General features: G+C 39.2%; 2 protein-coding genes across 9 annotated transcripts in view; one reads left to right on the top strand and one right to left on the bottom strand.

Annotated features, from left to right (window-relative positions):
* Positions 1-24,035, bottom strand: part of PARD3 (par-3 family cell polarity regulator) — a 649,228-nt gene that overhangs the window by 244,811 nt on the left and 380,382 nt on the right. For all 8 annotated transcript variants that reach the window (XM_075062225.1, XM_075062229.1, XM_075062224.1 and 5 more), the window contains 3 exons: positions 19,759-19,884; positions 17,789-18,171; positions 2,569-2,708 (listed from right to left, as the gene is read on the bottom strand). In XM_075062225.1, coding sequence (XP_074918326.1) covers positions 2,569-2,708; positions 17,789-18,171; positions 19,759-19,884 — 649 coding nt within the window. The remainder of the gene's footprint in view (positions 1-2,568; positions 2,709-17,788; positions 18,172-19,758; positions 19,885-24,035) is intronic.
* Positions 14,034-24,035, top strand: part of LOC116836441 (uncharacterized) — a 149,572-nt gene continuing 139,570 nt past the window's right edge. The window contains exon 1 of the mRNA XM_075062232.1: positions 14,034-14,042. The gene's annotated coding sequence lies outside the window, so the exon portion shown is untranslated. The remainder of the gene's footprint in view (positions 14,043-24,035) is intronic.

Raw genomic sequence — 24,035 nt, 5'->3', positions numbered from 1 at the left:
TGGGGAGACAGCGCCACCCAGACCCACTTTGCCCCAACTCTGCTTCAGTCCAGGCTTTCAGCCCCATTCCCAGCTGCGGCTCCTCTCCCAGTCCCAGCCTCAGCTCCTGCCCCAACCATGGCCCCTCTCCTGGCTTAGGTGCTGAACCATGGCTGAGGAGGGGAGAGGGGGGAAGGATGGACAGGGTTAAGTGGGGCATGAGGTAAAAAGTTCGGGCACCATTGCCCTAACCCCTGCCAGCCTCCTCCCCTTGCACTTCCTTCCTCTCCTTTAACTGTTCCCATCTGATGGGTTGATTGTTCTCACTGGCTTGTCAACCTCCTGCCTAATTAAGCCATTGCACACCCATCTCTCAATTAAATCCACTCTAAGGGGGAATAGCTAGTGCCTTAGTGACCAGAATACAGGGTCAGCGCTAGGCTCTTGGCACCTTGTCACATGCACTCAGCTGGAAAGACGATAAATGGTAAATGTAGCGATATCAAGTGCAGAAGTGACAAAAGAAATCTTAGAGGACAGAAGTGAAAGAGAATAAATAACTCATTTTGGAAGTGACAATTAATCTAAATAAAAAATATTAGGCCAAAATCCATCCCCCAATTTAAGTTAATGAAATGGAGTTACATCACGGATAAATTTGGACCAATATTTAAAAGAAAACATTGGCTCAAGCTGACTGCTTGACACCAGAACATCTTATTTAAGCTCAATATCGTAAGTGACAGAATGTGAATCTCCAGCTTGAGGCAATATGACACTACAACGATCTCATCTGCAGGAGCAGAGGGGATGGAGAGCAGGGAATTTTGAGGTAAACCAGAAAAGGTAACAGGTATTTGTTTTTATATGACTTTGCTACCAAACAACAAGTATATGCTTGATTTGCTCTCTCTATTTACTCTGTTCTTCCTTATCTCCAATATCTGTGATGCTCTATATTGCTATTTTTTTCTTAAAATCTTCTCTCTGGCCCTCCTGTTCCCTCAATTGTGTTTTTTCCTCTAATTTATTTGCATTTAAGGAACCATAAAAGAACATCTTTGCCAGGCTTTAGAAGCCAGCGTCATCAATTACAGATGCAATCCTTTCCCCCCACGAAGGCTATATAAAACAAAAACAAAAAAGCAATAAACAGACCATGAGTCTGCAAAACCATATTACAAAGCAAAAGTACCCAGCTTCTCAACACTGAACAAGACATTCAGCCTCAAAGTCTCCCCACCCTCCCAAAATGCCCATTAAAATAAAAAAGAGCATTTCTCATTGTTTTCCCTTTGTTTCAACACCTTTTCTATGTTGCAACACCTTGCCCAGCATTCAAAGACTAGCCGCACCTTTTAGTTGGAAAGAAGAGGGCAGATCTTATGATTCAAAAGCAGCAGGAGACATATGCCCTTTGTTTCATCTACATCCTTAAAGGGACACTTATTTTGAACTAAAATTTGTATCTTACAAAAATCGAGCTTTTATGAAATCCTAAAGATCAAAATATTCCTGATTTTATTCCCTTTCCAATAATTCTGTGAAAAAAATTCTTTGCCCTACACAGGAAAGTAGGCATTCCCTCCCGCCTCCCGGATCCATAGGGCATGCACCTAGCAGATCCAAGTGTGGGCACAGGCAGGGAATTAGTGGAGGCAAGGGACTGCCATTGACCAAGCTAGCAATGTATCTGGAGAAAGTGGGAAGCCAATTAGAGAACTAGAATTCTGAGACTCAATTCCTCCCCGGTCTGCAGTTTACTCAAGGTAGATTGCACAATGACATTTTGCACTTTATTAACTAACAACTACTGTCCTTCCATTCCACGATTTAAGAAAAATTCTAATGGAAGTAGGGTTTCTTCCCTTGAACATATAAACAACCCTCTATGATGTTTACAATCCAACACTGTGGCATTTTACTGGTACAAAAAATAACGAACAGCATGAAAGGTGAAAAGTGCACTAGATTTTAAAAGTCAATTCATTTTTAATTATGGAAAGTGATAGAACTGGTGTAAATACATAAAAGGCTGTTACAAGAAAGAGCGAGAAAAATTGTTCTCCTTAACCTCTGTGGAGAGGACAAGAAGCAATGGGCTTAAATTGCAGCAAGGGTAGGTTAGGTTGGACATCAGGAAAAACTTCTTAACTCTCAGGATGGTTAAGCACTGGACAGTTTGCTTACGGAGCTTGTGGAATCACCATCATTGAAGATTTTTAAGATCAGGTTAGACAAACACCTGTCAAGGATGGTCTAGATAATACTTGGTCCCGCCATGAGTGCAGGAGACTAGACTAGATGACCTCTCAAGTTCCATCCAGTCCTACGATTCCCTTTAAAGAAATCTGTTTTGTAAAATCACTACTTGTAACCTGGCTGGGGACCCTCCTTTTAAATATGTGCCTTATTGCAAATATACAGCCCTTAATTTGTTGCACAAAGAAGTCAAAGAACAGGATAGTCATTTCCTGGGATATTATATTCTAAATCATACTGGAAATGAACGAATCCAGTGACTCATGCCAAAATACAGAAAGTGCCTTTTGAACCAGACTAGAGGAATAGTATACAATATTTCATCACCTCAGTAAGTCGGTCTCCAGCCTTTAGTCTCCCATCTTGAATAGCTGCACCTCTTGGAAGGATGTTTTTCACATAAATTGGAGCTGAGCCACCAATTGGTACATCTCTTGAAGTGATGCTAAATCCCAAGCCTTCTGTACCTGCAAAAACAATATAAAGCATTATCATTTGTATAAGAATTGCATATTTATTTAATTATACTGCATATTGATTTTAATTAATCTATTGGCAATATTTTTTCTGTTTGTGACAATTACATACAGAAGCCTTATAAAAACACTGCCTAACAATGCTTTGCCAAAAAACATGAAAACGTAATACCTGGAAATAACTATTTTGAATCTTAGGGCCCCAGGCTTACAACACAAATGACTGTTGGATCCTTTCTCATGAGACTTCTGTACTGGGAATTTCCTGCTCATTGCCATATCTACAAACTTCCACTTTTGATTAAGATGAATGAGATGGAAATAGGGCAAAGCAGACATGGCATCCCTTAACTTCTTCTCCCTTGTCAGTCTGGATTTTGTCCTTGATTTAGTATGAAGAGTTCACTGATTTCATTGGTCAATAATCTACTCTCCTTCTACGATGACTCTTTTAGCAATGTCAGCAGTTTGACACTGTTGACCATGAGGTTTTGTCAACTCATCTATGGACTCTGGCAGTGATGGATGGAAACACAGTTCAGTGGTTCCATTCTTTCCACTTGGAGAGGCCTCAGAATGTATTATCAATTGCTCATCCACTCTGAATACTCTCTGATGTGGGCTACCACAGGGTTCCATGCTACCTTATATTGTGTTCAATATTATATTATATACATATAATGCATCTAAGAAAGATAGTGAGCCTGTCTAGCCTTCAGTGCTATTGAGATTGCACTCAAATTCATGTCTCTTTTCCTAGACACAGATTATTACAGTTTCTCTGCCTGGCTAAAGCTCAATTTAGAGAAGCTGGAAGTGATCCTGGGAGATATGAGGAAATAACAAGAACGTACTGCAGGTGAAGTTGTCCCTGTTACTAAGGAAGTATACCCACAGTTGGGCAATGTGGTGTACAGACCAGGGTTGCTTTTGCACCTGACCAACTCCTGGATTCACAAGTAGCCATGGAGGCTAGAAAGGCTTTTTTCCACTAGGACATGAATGTTTTTTTTCCTTTTGGGTTTCAACTGTCCCACAGCTATTGGTGGGTCTGTGACCTCCACATTACATAACCCCATGGTGGAATATTGAGGTTATCATTGAAGACCATTCGGAATTTTTCATCCAGTACAGAATGTAAATAACCACTTAGAGAGCACATATAGCTGTTGGAGAAAGATGATATCTTCACCTTAGATTTATAATGTCCACTACAGTTTGGTTCCCAGTCATCTTAGAGATAACCTCTACCTCAGGAACTGAGATCAGCTGGGGGCTCCTGTTAACAGTCCCTAGAACTGACTTTGAGGAAGATGAATGTAGTATTCTCTGTGAAGAGTATGCAACCTGGAATTTGCTTAATGCAAAGCCTGAGTTTGTAGACTTTCAGGATACAGTGTCATGTGCATCTCTTCACTTTATTTTTTTGAGTGAGTAGAATCATATTTACATATACCAAAGAGGCTGGAATCCAGCTTAGTTGACGCTGATGCATATGGTGAGTTCCTTGTCTGTACACCAACCCAGAGACACACACAATTGTATATGTTCAGAGGTTTAATATTAACACATTTTATAAATCGTAAAATAAAACATATATGAATTAATTTAGGATAAAGTGAATTTCATTTATTTTCTTACATAAAATCCACAAGCATCATCTTCAGCAGAAAAGATGAATATATAATAGCCAAGATTTCAGAAGCAGTGAGTGCTTGAGACACATAGAGACTCCTTGAGACACCTTACTGAATTCGTCTACTCAGTAATTAAACACTCATGGCTAGCCTGAGTCAGCTTACTTAAACTCATGGAGCTGTAAAACTGCGGGTGTAGATGTTCAGATGTTCATACTCTGGGATCCCATGAGGTGGGAGGGCTTAGACCTGGAAGCCTGAGTCAGCTGACCAGGGCCAGCTGTAGGTCTTTTATTTCAGTCTAGAGGTACCCACAGAGCCCGATCTTCAAGGGGTGGATGCACAGCACTTGCAGAAAATCAGGTCCTTCTAAAGTATTTCAAATGAGATGCCCACTAATTAAAGCACATACAATTACCAGTCACCATTTTGTAAATCTGAGCCATAAAGCATTTTCTTCAGTAAATATCATGGCCTATAGAGTTTAAAAGAATAAAACTCTTATAAACTTAAATTGAAATCTTACTTTATCACAGCCACTACTAAAAATATGCTATTAAAAAGCCATCTTAAAAAAAACCCCAACCCTCTGCCAGCCAGAAAGAACAGTGTCTTTTCCAAGTCACCATGCCAAAAAATCCCATGTTGAACAGGCACTCCAATAATTTGGGGAAAGATTTTGGAATATGAAATCAAGATGCTCTTTGTAGAAAGAGTTTAAGACAGGAGTTGAAAAAAATTACAATTCTTTAAAGCTTAAGTTTCCTGCACAAAATGAAGAAAAATACTTTGCTGTCCATCATCCATAAGTAAGGGTATGTGATTGATATTGTTCAGCAAGTCTGGGGCAGAGGAATTGTTATGTGCTAACCTATCATGAAATTAATTGGTCTCCTTCAGCTCTATAGGACTCAATATATTTATGTGAACAGTATGAAAACATTCATCCACTTTCAGGACACTACAGAATTTATCAATGTTATTACTTGGAAAGATGGAAAAAGATATAAATCCTGCAGCCACCATGTTTTGTTTAGAAGATCCTAATATTTTAACGATCCTGCAAAATTTTCATATAATTCTTCACTTCCTTCCAAGAGTGTGAAGATGACATGCAGCAGTCTATGGTTATGGATTGATTTCTCAATTTTTCTTTGCAGTGTTTATCCTTTTCTTATTTTAAAGAATCTGAGTTGTTGGTTGTTCTGCTTTAAATAACTTTTTTGAGCAGTGTATTGATATTGTTTTCAAGATATTAAAGTTTCTATATAATGTTATGGCTATGAGTTCATGCCCAAGACAATGTCTCTTTATGGTTAATCTTAATCCCTTTGCCTCATTATTATGTCACTGCAGATCCACAGTTCATACACCCTTGTGTTTGAGTTTAAACCTTACTGGGGAAAACAAACTGAACCTCACATTTTCATATTGCAAGTGTGCTTAGCGCAACTATTGTTAAAGCCGTACGAAATTCTACATGTTCACTCACAGAAGGTTAATGATTTTTTTTAAACACTATGTAAAATCTTAAGTCTACTCATCACTATAAGGAGTTGATTTTCAGGTTTTTATACCTAGGCAGATACATTTTTAAGGACAAATTTTCCTAGACTGCTTTATAAAGGCTTTATAGTCAAGATGATTATTGAGTGTTTTGCCTTTTGTTTAAAAAATTTTTTTTAATGCTATTACACATCTACAAATCCTGGTTATATTTAATTTTAGATTTTTTGTTCTGTTTATCTTGTGATAAAAGTAAATTTTCTCCCAGATGCATCATACCAGATGTCCATTTCTACAGATACCATAACATTCCAGTTATACTTGTCTACTATGTATCATGTATGTACTATGAAATCTCTGTACTCTCTGTTGAGTGTAAAAATGGCTGGACCTCTTCTTCATGATGCTTTACTTTTGCATTTATAAGTGTGCAACCTAAAACTTGGGTTTTTAAATACAACTTCCTGGATAGTTGTAATTTTATATAAATTTATATTGGACTTTCCTAATGGCCTAAGAAACCCAGTTTAGAAAAAGAAAAAAAAACCTCACAAATCTGGGATATATTTTAGTGTGAAGATGACATTTTTACCAGTATGCTAGTGTACAAAGTAATATTTTTTCCAACAATAAATTTTGAAGGGACAGCAAGAAATGTGGTGACCTTTTGACAGAGCTGTTCTTGCTTTTGCTAAGTTATTTATATTTGCAACTGATAACATTTTGGTGAACATTTGCTCTGTCCATTCTAGTCAGATTTTTTGTATTTTTCACCATCATTGTGTATTGGATATCTAATGTTGTTTAATCAGAACCTGTGTGTTCCATATGTAGTTTGAGGGTTTGATGAACTTTGGACATTACTAGAATACATTCAACTTGGGGCAACAGGACATGTGGCTGGATGGATTTTATGCCTATTATTTTCTCTGTGCCCATATAACTGATTCAGTTATCCATGCTACGTATGTCTCAGCCAACTTATCAGTAGAAATGTGCATTGCTTAGGTGACCCGGGAGAATCAATACCCACCTGCTGCTGAAAGATACGGAACCTATTTAGTTCTTAGGGAGTAAAATTGATCATCGTATTATTTATGAAGGAACTGTGCAAACATATGGCAGGCTCCAGTGGTACCCGGGAAAGGTCCAAAGAAAAGATAGTTTCAAAATTTTAAAAGAGAAAAGAAACTGGACACACAATAGTCAGAACACAGAGTGAGAGTGGCAAGGAAGCTGAAGGAAAAGATGAGATTTCCCCCCCCCATACACACATACAAATGAAAAAAAGGCTTTACTGACTTGACAGACCCTTATAATCATTAGCACAAGACGATTTGATTCTCACATCCAGCCATCCTCAACTTAATTTTTAAGGGGTTGCACCAAGGACAGCATGGACTGACCATTAGAATCATTACCTGATTATCTTCCATTTGAGCTAAGCTTTGTAAGCTTCAAGTTAATCTTTTATAAGATTCCAAAGACAAAGCCAGGAAATGGCTAAGTTACTGAATGAGGGCAGAATCCATGTCTCCCTCTACAGCTGCTGTCTCCAAATATGATCAAATTATACTTAATGATACTGAAATTAATGAGGCATTTAGAAATTACCCTACTGATTTGTGTAATTCAAATGCTCAAGCTTCTCTTGATAACATCAGCAGCTTTCTTGACAAGTTGGAGCTTCCTTTCTATATCATGTGCAATGCTGAATAAGCATTCTAGAGTCAAGTTATCCAAGGGATGACAAGTGGCAAGCGCAATAATAAACACAAAAAAGGCAATTATCTGGGCAAGTACTCTAGTCAAGGATAATTGCTCAGAGCAGCATTCTTAACTGAAACACGGAACGGCAGCTTCAAAGTTTTGGTTGTTTTGGGGTTTGTTTTTTGGGAGGTAGGGAGCTGGTAAAATTAAAGGGGAAAAAACAATCCATTGTTACATTGTACTGTATACTTGAATATATGCTGTTATGAAAATCCTTTCCTAAATAAAGATCGGCCTTACTATGACCTGGGAAGTTGGTACAGGAATGGCAGGAACCTGCTCATGTGGCACAAAGTTTCTGTTGCCTCCCTATGAAATAGGGGTTAGCCTTCCATTTTTCCTAGGAACAGCCCGTTGGTGATAAGCAGTGTCCTTAGTGTAATGTGTCAGTCTTTCTAAGGTTCTCTGGCATGAAAAGAGTGTGGCCTCCTCACCCACCACGATCTGATGGCCTATGTCAGGTACAGGTGTGCCATGGTGCGGAAAAGTATTGCCAGGACCAAAGATATTAAGGAGGCCGTGTCCTTCTCAATAAGCATCTGCCCTTCCCCACTTCCTGCTGCAAACTGGGTGGAGATCAGTGTTAAATTAAGGGGGGGGGGGGGAGGTTGCTGCACTTACAGCCGCAGTCGAGAAATCTCAAAAGGAAACAGAAGAAGCTAGGATTTAAAATTAGAGCATTTGAGCCCCCTGCATAATCTGTAAGAGGCCAAGAGGCATCTACTCTTACCCTTGTATCCTACGTGATCCATCATGAGCACACAGTATCTGGAGTCGGTAAAAACACCACTTGGTGGTTGGCAAACTCAGCTTCCCCTGCATTGGGGCAAGTTGCACAAACCTGAGCTTATACAGCCACCAACCTACAAGGCCTCATGCTCTCCCCCAAGCTGTAAACCAAGACAAGCACAGCCTTCTCCCCAGCAGTGTCAATCTCTGCAGTTAAGACATTTTATTGCATGCCTAAGAGCCAGCTAGTTACAGGAGCAGGTGGAGTACTCCTCACGCTCAAGCTACCAGGTGAGTTCATGGGCAGCACTGATCCCTTTGGGAACACAGAACCAAAATCCAGAGTCTGGCTCTGATGGTGCCACTCAGGGGCAAAAAATAGTCAGTTAATGGGCAAATGCAGTATGCAAATAGAAGCTAGTCAGGTCAGGAAGCAGCTTTCCTGCACGGGCCTGAAGGTCCTTTTCCTGACTTAAAAAATCCCCATCACCTGTGTGTTACTGCTAGGCAGGAACTTTGCACACTTTTAATCCATTAACTATTATCTCCCACTGTATGTTCATGAGTTTAGCTGGAGCCCATCCAAACTCCTATCTTCTTTTGGCTGTAAGTGCTTCAGAACAATAAAAAAATGATATATTGTTGCAATGAATGTTCTTTTGAGTTCTGTATCTGATTTATTTGATTCCAGTTTTGCCTGCTGGAAGCTAAAGACAGTACTGGCTATTCAGATGATGAGACTACCATATTGATTGCTAAACTCCTTGGACTCTTTTTTGGTATTTAAATACAAGTTAGCCATTTGTTAAGGATGGGGGTTGGGTTGCGCTGAAGCTCAACGGTATGATGAATTGGCACTTTCTCTGGTCTCCATATCGGTTTCTGCAGATTAAAGCTTTCATTAAAAATATATACTTGTGCATATAGCTCTTCAGATTGTGCAAACTCTCCAAATAAAACCCAACTAACTGAGTGCTCCCTTCTAGAGTCTGTAGACAGAGGAATAATGGTTTCACACATTTGAACATCCATTCTAATCTCAATAGATTATTCATCCTTAAGTCTAATTACGAACATTTTGAAAGTCCACATTAACTGTTTCACGGTCAATCATTGTTACAGCAGTATCTTGTTCTACTTTAGGATTGCAGGTAGAGCTAAAACAGGGCAGTTTTTCCCCCAGGTTAAGAAAATGCAGGTTAGTTCATCAGGCTCTTCACTATGGAACAATTCACAGACATTTTTTTAAAAACAGAAGCCTTACTTTTCCCCTAATATACTGATAACCCAATGGTGATGTTTCAATATATATTAGTGTTTTGTATATGAAATACCAGGAGCAGTTTCATCATTACCCAAATACAGAGAACCCATGCCATACACAGTGGAGAACAGACTTCCCTTAGGGTAGTGGGCTGTACAGGGACAGTCCGGTTTATTAGATCTGACTCGAAGGGCCCAGAACATAATCTGCCACTCCCTAAATATTAAGGTTCATGGATCAAGGAGACAAATAGCTGGGGAAATCCATCGGCAGCACAGAGATGAAGGTAGCTCAAAAGTGAATTTTAAACAGAAGCATTTTCATTTAATGGCAGTGTTGCAAGTTCTTAAAATACATAAAACATGGGGATATTTTAAAAAAAAAATCCATGCAGGAGTGCCACACGTACGGCAACAATTATAGCAGGCAAGATAGAGAAATGGGCTTTTTCAGGTCCATGATATCTCTCCTCTTTGGAACCACTCTCTGCATAGACAGGTTAATTACTTCATCAACTATGCACTCTATATGGCCAAGTGTGCTTCGTTAGAGTCTACACCACACCTGCAGAACCAGGCAGAGAGAATACATGTTGTGATGCCACAAAAGGGGGCTACATTAACAAGATTAAAACCATGTTAGATGTTCTCTGAGAAGTATTTTTTGGAGTCCATATTTTCAGGACTGACATGTACAACGAGAATAACGGCATGTGCAAACGATCAGTTAGAAATCTATGAAATTATGGCAGTTACACGTGCAAACAAGTTAGCTGCAAAAATTAATTGCATGCCTGTTTAGCTATGTGGGTCTGAGACTCTAGAACATAATTTTCCCTCTAACCGAAGAGTACATTCCTAAATAAGCATTATGATCATTTCAGTATTAAAGTTCAGCCATTTTCACGGCATACCTGCTGAAACTAATGGTTAGAGGGGGGTGGGTTTTCACCACAGGAAAATGGTGTTTGTAGCACCTCTCTCCAGTAACTCAAAAATGGCTAAAGTGATTGATTTCCTTTCACTTCCACCTCTGATTTGAGCTAAAATTTTGAAACTCACCTAAGTGGTTTAGAAACTTAAGTCCCATTTTCAAAAGTGACTGAGACCTTTGGCTTTTACATCTCAATAGGACTCGGCATCCTAAGTCACTTTTGAAAATTTTACGCATGGACAACTTCAGCCCAAAAGGTGACTATCTCAGAAAAGTACGTTTGAAAACAGGAAACTATCATGAAAAATAGTTAGCAGTCTTTGCATAACGGGTACAAACTCCATGTTACAACTAAATCAGGGTCTCACTCTGAAATCTTTGTCCTTATCGAAGGTGCAGTGGAATTTTGCATGATTAAGGACTAATTAAAAAGTAGGCTCTGACCCTTCAAGCAGCTCTGCACATGGGCCACTGTGCCTTTCTGGAGCTCCACATCTTCAATGGATAGCTAAAGAGGTACAGCAGTCTGTCCGCAAATTGCTATGTGCAAGCTCAGGGCTCAAGAATGGACTTCAGAATATGGCTCCAAATCAGAAAAAATGTAAACTCTTGCAATTCAGATTAGAAAATCTAAAAACCAAATTACTTAGGCCCATTACCAAATTATCAGATAAAACAGATGGGTTAAGTAACCAAAGTTGGATTTCAATTTTTGCTATAATGTCAAAACAAAATCGTAGAATCTCTGACCTTTGGCTGACTGTTTTGGTTTTCTGAAAGATTCTCTTTTCATGCTTGATTTATAGACAGCTTGGGAAATTAGAACTAGAGAGTTTGTTCTTGTCTCCATGTCCACTTTACATATAGGTTTTATTAAGCAGTAGCACTGTATTTACTAAATCTAGATAAAAAGCTATTTCAAGCCTAAATGAATTATGCACTAAATGTTAATATATTAAATGAGCAATGGTGTTTTCCTTCAGGTGATGAGAAGCCATTCTAGTCCACAGCAGTCTTGAAATACTCCATGTTGTTTCCAGACTAGTGTGTTTGAACTCTGAGTGATGTCATCCCTGACTGCAAGCAGCCCTTTGAATGCTTTAGGGACTACTGAACTAAATGTTATAAGCTAATGAACATATAAAGAATGAGACTCCTGGAATAATCTTTTTTGTTTGTAGTACATTATTTACAACGGTTGGTCCAGATTTTTCTCAGTTACGCTGGCTTAAATCCAGAGTAGTTTTGTCAAAAGGAGTTTATTTGGGTCTCTGCTAGTGTAACTGAGATCAAAGTTTGGCCTGATTGTGAATGTTGTGTAAGTGGCCTTATTCTCTCTACATGTCAGATAGGAGGAATTTTCTCTATTTCATTTCTTGTTCAGGTTTATTGTAAATTATGATACACAGTAAAACATAAATAAAAAATACAAGCCAGTTGTAACTCCCCGTGCTGTCTTAACTTGTATGAACTATGAAGATTGACTGCAATTCAAGCCTCAATAGTATTAGAATATCAGCAATAACCCCTACATCTGTATGCTAAAAGTTCAGGGCCTGACCTTTAAGGAAAGATAAATAGATATCCGTTTTCATTTAGAAAAGCCAACACACATTCTGCATTGACTGAAACATATTACTGACCTTCTCTTCTGACTTTATTAAGCAGCTAATGCCTATGAAAGATCAGGTTATTTGAAAATGCCAAAATGGCAATAAATATTAAGAAATCATAATTATGGAGGCAAGTACTACAGGGCTGTCCTAGTACGTCATTTTACTTGACATAGCTCACACAATAAGTAAAAACATAGCTTTAATAAAGGTCTCTCTCTTTATGTTGAGGAGTCAATTCACCCATACATCATCATCTAGAATACACTGATTAAATCAGAAGTGAATTTCAAGTTGAAGCCTTAAATATGTGCATGCTTTAATGTACCCAAAAGGAATTTTTAAATCGAACTATTTTATTTGGTGAAATAACTGCTGTGTCTTAGCAGCAAAGAACATGTATTTGTTAGATTTCTATAAAACCTCTTACTACAATGTGTTTCATTTGAAATAATCAAAAGACAATCAATGTCCCTATTTCACTCATTTATAATAAACTACTTGGGGGTATACTTAAAGCACTTTGGTTCATTTGTTGCGCCACATTTATGTTCTGAGACTAATCAAATGAAAATCAAGATGGGAAGACATCTTTCTACAGTGGAGATTGACGAAAAAATAATGAGGAATCCTTTCTGTATGCATGCATTCTATTCTAGGTTAGCATGCATAAAATAAAGTATGCTAAATTATTGTGCATGTCTGTTTACAATTTGACTCGTGCTGTCTTTACATAGTAATTCTTCTTATAAAAGCAATCTATTAGAAATAAAACTGATCACCTCTGATACATGTTTTAGGTTGTGTTTTTAAAGTCTGAACTTAGAGGCATTTATTGTCAAGTCAAGTTAAATTGATTAAGTATGGGTACTCGTATTTTTCATTTTATCTGAAAATTCATTAAAACAGGATTCACTAGCACAGGGGGTGTCAAACATTTTTATAGCATGGACTATGTTCCTAGACAGATTGCCTTGTGGATCGCCAGCCTCTCTCATCTTGTGCTCCACATCTCACCTCTCATTCATGATCTCAGCATTTACAGCAACTGCTTACATGTCTAAATTATATTAAGAAAATGTTTACAGTATTTCTTGCTGTCTCTACTGTAGTATGATTAGGTGGAATGCCAGGGGAAAAGTTAGCATAATGTCATCAACCAGCTTTCTGCATAGGGTGACCACAGGTCCCGATTTTATAAGGACAGTCCCGATTTTTGGGTCTTTTTCTTATATAGGCTTCTATTATGCCCCACCCCCATCCCAGTTTTTCACACTTGCTGTCTAGTCACCCTATCTCTACAGGGCACCAGGAAATGAGCTACATCCCACACTCTGAGAATCTCTGCTCCAGAAAATTAAAAAACTGATGTTCCTGTTTTCTTTTTTTCAACATCTTGGGCATTAAGATTGCTTTGTAACAAAATAATTATTTCCTCCAGCCAATACTTATGTTATCATAAATATTGTTAATGTTCTACAAGCTATGGTGAAACATACATATTTTCACCCCTGGCTGAGAAAATTAGATGTTTCCATATTATGTCCCAGTGATATTTTCAGAGGCTTCCTATTTATCCATTCCATTAAAGAACGAAAAATCAGTGTTGTGACTGGGGGCATTTTTGTAAGTACAGCAATTCCTTACTCAGCCAATAACATTTTTCCAACCAAGTTGTCTTAAGCTGATGGCCTCAAGTATTTCTGAAGGAGCATCAACAACAGAAGCAAACTGTCAATTCAGCCTTATGTCACCCAAGTTTGTAGAGCTTAAAATTCAGTAACCAGAAACAAGCAATCTGGTAGTTCATAAGAAGTTCACAGAAAAGAGGCCGTAATTTTAGAAAGAAAATTGCTATCCTGGTAATCATGAAGTCAAAATAAATCTCTACCATTCAACATACTCTGTCATCAGCTCCTTTTAAGAAAATCATTCTTATTAATTAACAAAAATCAAACATGAAACAGATAAACTTTGCCTTCATATGAGAGGTTAACAGAAGGGGAGATATAGCATAGTCTGTCACAATGGTAGGCTGTTTGCTATATAATTTGCAATGTCATTTCTTCCTACTGAATGCAGTGCACCCTTCCTTGAACTCACTTGCTTTAACCTCAAAGACTTTGGCATGCATTGCCATTTAAAAACTCATCATTTGCCAAGAGTTACAACACAATGGCATCTGAGACACATTAGTTCCTATTTTAAGTGTAATGAAATAACTCATATTTAAAAAATGAATGGGTGGTAACTATTTGCAAATACTGACTTTTAATGGTAACTGCAGTATACAAGCTATATATTTTATATAGCTCTAAACTTGCAGACTGGGCATCTCGAAATGACCTCACCCATCTCCATGATGCTAAGCAGCAAGGCACGTTCCATTCTGCTAGATGGGATCGTGACTTGTGCTGGGTTAGTTCAGTTCATGGTCATCCTCAGTCAGCAACATGCCAAGTCTTGGATAACTTTCCACACTGCCAACACAGACCGTCGCTGATCCATATCGGCTACAGCTCCCAGTTGTCAAGAGTTCCAAAAAGAAGCACTGAAACTTCCGAAAGGCTGACTGGAAAAAATACAAGGAAGCGCTGGAGAAGAGTGTGGTGACAATACCAGCCCACCATACTTCGGTAAATAAGACCTACTGTTGCTTCTGTGGTGCTATCTACAAAGCAGCCTACAGAGCCATCCCACATGGCTGTCTACATCCCCTGTCTCAACACGGAGAGCGTTGCCTTTCTCAAACAGTATGAGGCATCTGGTGACCCAGATGTCGCTGACCATCTGACTGAATCATTGGACACTGCTCGCTGAGCCAGATGGGAGGAGATGACCGAGAGGATGAGCTTTACCCACTCCAGCCGCAAGTGTTGGAGTCTGCTCTGATGCTTTGGAGCAGCAAAGCTGCCACCTGCACTCAGCCGACCCTCAGTGACACCCAATCACGTAGCTGGACACCGACTTAAAGTGGCCAGTGCACCTTTGGAGAAACAGCTGTGAAGATAAGTGAGGAACGAATGGTGTATGTTTAAATGTGTACACCAGATCAGAAGCTGCCCAGAACCACTTGCTGGAACAGACACCGGGTAGCATCAAGTATGGAACAGCTGCGGGCTATGACAACATATCTCCAGAATTCCTGAAAAACCTTGGCCCTTGTGCTCGGCTTTGGCTTCTGAAATTCTTCACAAGAGTCATCAGTGAAGGTAGGCTACCAAAGATATGGCGCACCGCAAAAATCATTGGCCTTCTCAAGCCTGGAAAGGATCCACGTTAAGCATCAAGCTATCATCCCAAATCATTATTGTCAGAGTGTTTCAAGGCACTGGAGTGCTTGGTCCTACAGCGCATATTACCCTGTGGGGAGAGAATTTTGAGCCCTGACTAAGTTGGCTTTTGCCGAGGCCGTACACATGCTGACCACATTTGTTGAAAATGGCTTCCAGAGAAACTTGAAAACAGGAGTTGTTTTCATTGACCTAACAGCAGTGTACAATATGGTATGGCACACTGGCCTGCTCATGAAGTTATCACGAGTCCTGCTACCTTGGGTCACAGGCGTCACTGAACTGTTCCTCCGTGATAGGCAGTTCAGAGTCAATATGGAGGAAAAGATGAGTGCTTGGAGACAACAGGGCTCTGTGCTTTCTCCAACCCTGTTCAATCTTTATATCAATGATCTGCCAACAAGGAAGTCATGAAAGTTAATTTACGCAGATGACATCTATTGCAATACCCAGTCCTGGATGTTTCAGGAGCTGATGCCACCTTAAACCAGGACATGACAAAGCTAGCTGACTTGTAAGACTTGGCACCTCCAGTCAAGTGTCCTAAAAACAGTCTCCAGTTTGTTCCATCTTCATCACACCAGCACAACTGAGAACTGAATATTTATCTGAATGGTCAGAAGGTGAAGCATGAAGTAGAGCCAGTCTATCTAGGTATGACCTTAGACTCCATGCAGAATTACCATGCCCACCTGAAGATGACAGCAGCTAACATTAAGACGTGCAAATTATTCTTCTTAACAAACTGGCAAATTAGTCATGGGGTGCTCATGTTCCAAAGTTGTGGATGTCAGGTCTTGCCACCTTATATTCAGTGATGGAGTACTGTACACCAGTTTGGAGTTGATCATCACACACCAAACTGGAGGATATGCAGTTACATGCCGCCATACGTATCATATCAGGCACCCTGCGTCCAAGTCCACTCCCATGGCTTCCAGTTCTGAGCAATATTGCCCCTCCTCATATCAGATGAGAGGTTGCCACTGGCAAGTTACTGGAGAAAGTATGCGCCAACTCAAGCCTGCCACTGTACAATGATTTTTTTAACCACCAGCTGCATGTTTGCCATCATATCACCCATTATGGTCTCATCCGCCATGCCAGGATGTTAGGGCAGAAACACTCTGGCGAGAGGAATGGATATCCGTTATAATTTCCCTCATCGCTGACCCCACAATCTGCCCGCCTGGTTTTGACCTGCCCTGTCGCCAATAGTCCCTGTTGAACAGGTTCCAGACTGGGCAAGGTCTCTGTGCAACCAACCAGTATCACTGGTGCCTTTGTGACAGCCCTTTGTGCAGCTGCGGCACAACGCAGACAGTGATGCACACTGTCGATGAATGCCTGCTGACCAGGTTCAGTGGAGGTCTAGAAGAACTGCATCATGCCACTGACGATGCCATTGCCTGGCTAGATGACTATGCACACAATCAATCAATCAATCAATAAAAAAGGCTCTAAAAATGCAGTGTTGCTGTAGCCGTGTCAGTTCCAGGTTATGTGAGAGAGAGAGAGAGAGAGAGAGTCTTAAAGCTCAAAAGCTTGTCTCTCTCACCTACAGAAATTGGTCTAATAAAAGATACTGCCTCATCCACCCTGTTGCTCTATATGCACATACATATATACAGATATACATATACCAGATATATTACAATACAAGCATGTGCACATACACATACAAATACAGTATTGTTTCTCTCTCCTCAAATGTGATTACCATCAAACTCAAATTACAGTATCCGAAGGCTCAGTATGAGAAATATCAGCAGTTATGTCAGTCAGTGATCTAGACTGAATATCTCACAACCCTGCAAAGTAAGAAACAACAGCTTTATATAATTAGAAAGAGGAAATTCCCAGATTTTCAACTGGATGTGCAAAAAACTTATTTCTAGTGAAGGCAGACCTGAGATATTAGACTTAAGTCATGAAGATTTTAGATACAGAATATTGTAATTTTTCCTCTCCCACTGGGCCCATTTCAATAGGACTTACAGTTACTAAGGTACCTGGCCTTTAGAGGTTGGAAGGTACGAAATATGTTCTAATAAAATGTTTTAGTATTCTTTAAAATGTTTCAAAAATAACTTTCCATAAAATATGCCACATATACAGACTGCATGATGGGTTGCTGGGGCATTTTATTTGGGATAACTTACATAATTTGCACATGGCTTCATCACTCATGAGTAGTATGACCATACTGAACTCAAGCCAACAGATTGTTTATACCAACTAGGCTTTCATGGAGAGAGAAATACACACATATTACACTATATATACACATCCTCAACATAAATTACTTCAGAAGCATGTTCCTTACCTTTTCTCAGTTGTATATTAAGTCTCTTCCCTATCTTTTTGGTGTTATAACCACTGTTGGTAGTGGAGGTAAGAACTTTTTGAGGTGATGGAGCCAGGCCCGATGGTGGTTTCCCTGATGAATTCACACTATGAGGTAGCTGTGAGTAAGAGTCTGTTTGATCTGTCTGGTTACTCATTCTAGATATTCTTTGTAATGTGTGAAGTCCAGCATTGTTAATACTCTTGTTGTCGATATATTGGGAATCAGGGCTAAACCGGTTGGAGTAGTACATGTTCTTCTCACTTTGGGATAACTGTTCATACTGCTCTTTATTTGCTGCAGGAACCACATGGAACCAAATGATGGGCGTACGCATGGCTTGACGAAACATATGTTGTGCTCTAGGTTTCAGAATTAATACAAAATTAACAAATTAAGACTGGCAGACTACAAAATATTACGAGCATAATTACTGATGTTAATTAAGCAACATGAGCTGACAGACATATTGCTGAAACAAATAAAAAACCGGAATTTGTTTATTAGAATACCATGACCGCTTTTTGCTAAGGTTTATTTCCACAGGGCCACACCGTATGGCTGAAAAATACTTAAAAACTAAATATATATTAAATATATGTTAAAGTTCTGTACACACTGCATATCGCAGCAGCAAATTTAACCATAATTATTGTGTCAATTTATCTTTTTTCTATGAGGCTTATTAAATAATTAACAGTATCTGTAAATATAATAATTTCAGTGGTGATAGAAACTAAATATGGTTTTCATTGCAATTTCTTCCAACACAAAATGGAGCATTTTTCTGTGTTTTTTCCCCACATTGTCCTATTCGTATGTCCCTGAAGTAGTCCACAAGGTGCTGCCCAGTCCCTCCTTCAACACCTTCTTTTTCTGAAATGTCTACAATTAATTGCTCAGCTGATAGACAGTCAACATTAAAATGGAATAAAAATACATGTATGCACCCCTTTATGTGTTTGTTTTCCTAGGTCCCAGTCTTCCAAAAACTGAAGCATATACTTAATTTCCTGCCCATTAGTAGCCTCACTCAGTTCAATGTCTTGTCTTTTCATTGACACCAATGGGTTTTTGATCATTACCTTAGAATACGAGCTCTACAGGACACAGATTTTTTTTTTTAAACTACACTTCTGCACAATGGCGTCCCAATCCTGGTTAGGACTAATAGAAACTAATGCATTTCAAATAACAACGAATGCACAACTGTCAGATTAAGGCATCATTCCTTTAGTTGACAATATATTACATACTGAAAGGAAATTTACTTTTAAAAAAAGCTAATGATATATTCCTCAGAAATATATTTATTTTGCCCTCTCCTCTTGTCCCTACTCCCTGTTATGAATATTTACTTTCTTTTCTACATTTTTGACCCATTTTCATTTTTTTTTTTTTTAAATCGTCTTGATTTAACATTCCGGCCTTCCATCAAATCCCAGTCTCCTACAAAGCAAGTATTTATAGCTTCACAAATTTCTACAGGGAACCTTCAGCTACTTTGTTTACAGTGTCTTTAAGTTTCTCACACACAAAATCACAAGTGTTTTAAAATGTTTAACATACAGGACTCCATGCTGCCCTCAAATACACAGCTTGCAATATTGTAAATGTATAAAAACAAGAATCATGACATGATTTTTCAAGATAAAACCAGGCTCAGTTTGTCATCTGCTGAAGAAAAAAATGGGCCCATAATCTTTAAGAAACAAAGTATAATTTATCTGAAAACTGAAAAGTCACATACATTCTGATGGCAGTAATTATCCTGTAGTTTTGTAGCTTGAGTAATTAAAAGAAATATGCTCTAAAACTATAGACTATTTTTTCCTCTATAAAAAAGAGGTTAGACAATTTGTTTTTAAATGTTTTATTTCCTCAAATTACTGCAATATGCAGTGGTTAAAGGTTAAAAAAAGCAATAATTGTACAGTAAATGCACTTACTGTTCAAATCTCCTATTGCGAAGGTCTCCGTCGTTAATCCTGACAATACAATCATTCTCATGAAAAAGGTTTTCTTGTTCAGCTTTTCCACCTTTCTCCAGTCGTTTTACTAATAACCCCAGGGTTCTGGAACATTAAGATTACGAATGATTACACATCTAATATTTCCTCAGTACATAATGTCCCTCTGATTTAATATGCTTTCATGATAATCATTAAGCCTACCCTCTGCGTAAAGCAGTACTACTTAACTAAAGAAACAGCTGTTCTGGAGCAGGATATCAAAGTTCCAAATCACTTATAAACATTACCTTATAAACATAAACACCCTTACATAAGAAACAGGGCATTACATTTTTGAAATAAGAATACACAACATTGTCTACATTTAAAATTCAAGCAGGGCAGCCAGTACGTCTCAGCTGACATCACAGTGTAGGTTGATGCAAGGTGCCTGGATCTGTGACTCTTGCATGTTTGGCTCCAGGCAGCAACACGAAGGTGCATCTTCTCAGTAAGGCAACTGAAGGAGGGCATAGCATGTTTAATTCTCACTTCAACGCTTCCAGTTAATAGAGAAATCCTCAGCCACTACTACTATTACTGCATGGGTGAAAACTGATGCTATACTAGATAAAAGACAAGCCTAGAATGAAGGGATAAGTAGAATATTTAGGAACCGCAACTTGGGGTTTACATCCTGAGTAAACCAATTGAAAAAAAAACCTGAAAATAAAAACAACATTCTCTGATTTCTTTGAGATACAGGAATCCATAATTGTTACTTGTAAAATAGTACGGGAAATTTTTAAGTAGACAGTTTACCCTGAAATGTCCAGGTCAAACCTAGTCTAGGTCACTAGAGATGAAAAATAATTACCATCTGATGGCCTCTGTGCAATGAGCTGGTTACTCTGTCTAGTCTTTATTGCAAAAGGGGCCAAGCCACCCTTACTGGCATTCTCAAAGAGGCAGAGATGAACGAACATCCAGTCTGAAACTATCCTCTCATTATTAAAGGTGCCCCTTCAGGTCAGGGTTGTGACATTTTGACAGGGCAATGAGTAAGCAGACTGAGTAAGTGTTCAGGACTGACAAGCCAGCATATTTCACACACGTTACATTTACTTAAAAAAAAAAAACCACCACCTTAACTTCAGCATGACAAAGGCACAAGACCATATATGCCAGTGGTTCTCAACCTGCATCCTGCAGGCCACTTGCGGCCCAATCAGCACACAGTTGCAGCCCCTGTGACATCTTCAGGGCTATATAGGTAGTACATATATTGTATGGATGCGGCCCACATAACACAGAGAGCTGCATATGCAGCTCACGATGGTAAATTTGGTTGAGAACCACTGATATATGCATTGTTCAAGCAGAATGCATACCTAGAAGCAGATGAGGAAGTACACTGATATTTAATGAGACTTCTCTCATGCTTAAAGTTATATACACAGTAGAGTACCTTCCTGAATCAGGCACAAATGCAAAAGAAATATCTTTAACTTAGCTTTCCCTGTATAAGTTCTTCACATACAGACACCCCACACAAACAAAACTATCTCCCCTTATAAACTAATCATACTATGTCTCCTAAAAGCTGAACAGAAAGAGAGAAAAAGAGTATTATTTATGTTTCTATTTTTAAATACTCTGGAGGTGTAAAGATGCTACTGTGTGGGGTAGAGGACGAATGACACAGGCACACAGATAATGGAGACAGTATGTATTTAGCAGTAGAAAACAGGTGACACAAAAACAGCAAACTATCAAGTGATTAAAATTCAATTCACGCTATTCTGCCAAGAAGCCATATAGAATATCCCCCAAATTCCTAACATAATTTAGGTGTATCGGTGTCAAAGTTCCCAGGAGAACTGCACCTCTAGCCATCACATGGCTTCAGGTGGAATCATGTGGTTCTCCACTCTCAAACTCGGACCCTGGGAGCAGTTCCCGAGAACTAACCTTACAGTCTGACTTTGGCTTAAACCCTACAGTTCTGTTCCCTCCAAGAGCAAGGACAGTGGTCAATACAGTGACCAGACTCCTTAAAGCAACTATTTTCTTAGAACAAAATCATTTCAGTGAAAACATATCTTAAAAACAATAAAAGAGACTGTACACGTGTTTAGCTCTTCCTTTAGGCTTACCATTGTCTGGGCTGGGAAGGCCCACTTTTCTTTAGACTCCCCCTACAGAGTGTCTGTCTGTCTTGCTCTTTCTGTCTCTCCCTCTCGCAGTCTACCTATCTCCCTAGACAGCTTCCCACAAGTGAGCAACACCTTGGTGTTCTTTTCATCTCCAGGCTCCTAGCTTTGGTAAAACAAGGCCTGCAAATTGTTGGGTAAGAGAGACTGGATCCTTGAAGCTAAGATTGCCCCATTGTCTTTCAACTGTGCTCTGGGGTATCTGTTATCTAGTTCTACTGAGGCCACGTCTATACGAGGCGCCATATTGGCGCATTACAATCGATTGCTCGGGGATCGATATATCGTGTCTCATCTAGACGCGATATATCGATCCCTGAGCACGCTTACATCGATTCTGGAACTCCACCAAAACCAACGGAGTTCCGGAATCGACATGGCGAGCCGCGCACATCGATCCTGCGCGGTGAAGACGGGTGAGTAGATCGATTTTAGATAATCGATTTCAGCTACGCTATTCTCGTAGCTGAAATTGCGTATCTAAAATCGATTTTCGCGCGTCGTGTAGACCTGGCCTGAGTTGCTTTCCTCATTGGTCTTCCTACAGCCCCAATCAAATTAGATCAGTACAGTTACATAGGCGATTCTAATACACTACAACAATCATACAGTAACTTTATTTCACCTCCTAGGTCACACACAATGTTCATAAAATTATTAGAGCTCAGTATTTGTAATGATTGCACAGCAATTCCATGTCTGTCACAATCAGTAAAACAGAAAAATCTTTAATAGCAGCTCTGATTACATCTATTTTTCTTGGGTTTTGTTGCAAAATGTCTTGATCACATCACTGGGATTTTAAAATTATAATGTGTAATTACAAAATAAAATTTTACTAGGATGTTCTGTCTCTTAGTTGGGGAAAAGCACTAAAAATAACATTCATAACTGTTGATTACACAAAATATTTTTATTCCTCTAAGCAAAATATAAAGTAATGCTAAAACTGTTTGCATGCCTTTATTACATCATTTTACACCATAATTACAGTTTCCATGCAGCCTAAACTATAGTTAACGCTGTAAAACAACCAATCCATTTTCACTCATTAAGCTTTCTGAAATTATCTCAGGGAGATGAAACTTTCCACTACTCTGTCTGTCAGCCCAAAAGTGGGGTTCTGGGAAAAGGCATCATTTTTGTTGTTACCCCCTTGGGTTTTTTTTTACTGAAGTCTGACCAAAAAAAAAAAAACCATTCCTCCATGTTCAACTTGTTTGAATAGGGTAAAAAAAACAAAACTTTTTTGATGAAATTCACCCTGTCTAGAGGTCCCAATATATGGCTGAAGTAGGATGTAAGTGGTGCTAGCCCCTACAATGAATGTCCATACACTTTATCATTGCATTTTGGTTGGGCCAATACTGCTGAAAATCCCAATCTAAATTCTGAGCCCTGATGCATCTGCAATTCAGATTGTAACACAGCTGCATGGCCTAGCCACACCTGTTGAAGCCAAAATCAATCCCTCTCCCTGTTCACACAGCACATATTGGTGGGTGACAGTAGGGAAATACTGACCATACACAGTACCTCCCTTTACTTTATACAAGGAATTCTCTCTTCTCAACCATCAGTTATGGGGAGGAGACTATGCAGCCCTCAATGGACGTCCCCATTCACAGCTTCAAAAAAGAGCCATCAAGAGTGGATCCAGAGTACACTATACCCTACACCCCACATAGTGATCGGGGATGAGAAAGACACAGATCCCAGCAATTCACATTCCTTCACCCCCAAAGGAAAAAAAAAAAACATTCTCCTTTTCTTATAAAATAAGAAACTCTTATTAATAAATTCTTTGGGAATCTATCTTTTTTCCACCCCAACCCTTTTGCATGGGCTGAACTTGCACATTTGCCTGGGCTCAAGGTCCACGTATAAATCAGGACGTGGGCATACGTATACCTAGGCCAGGTCTACACTGCGACTTTAAATCGGTTTAATGGCCGATATACCGATTTAACGCTGTATCCGTTCACACGACGTCCTCATTAATATCGAGTTAACCGCCTCCTTAAATCGATTTCGGAATTCCTCCCAAACGAGAGGAGTAGC

Source organism: Chelonoidis abingdonii, chromosome 2 (genome assembly GCF_003597395.2).
Source record: "Chelonoidis abingdonii isolate Lonesome George chromosome 2, CheloAbing_2.0, whole genome shotgun sequence".
Taxonomy (NCBI): domain Eukaryota; kingdom Metazoa; phylum Chordata; order Testudines; family Testudinidae; genus Chelonoidis; species Chelonoidis abingdonii.
Note: the sequence above shows the minus strand (reverse complement) of the source record. Positions and strands in the feature narration are given on the sequence as shown.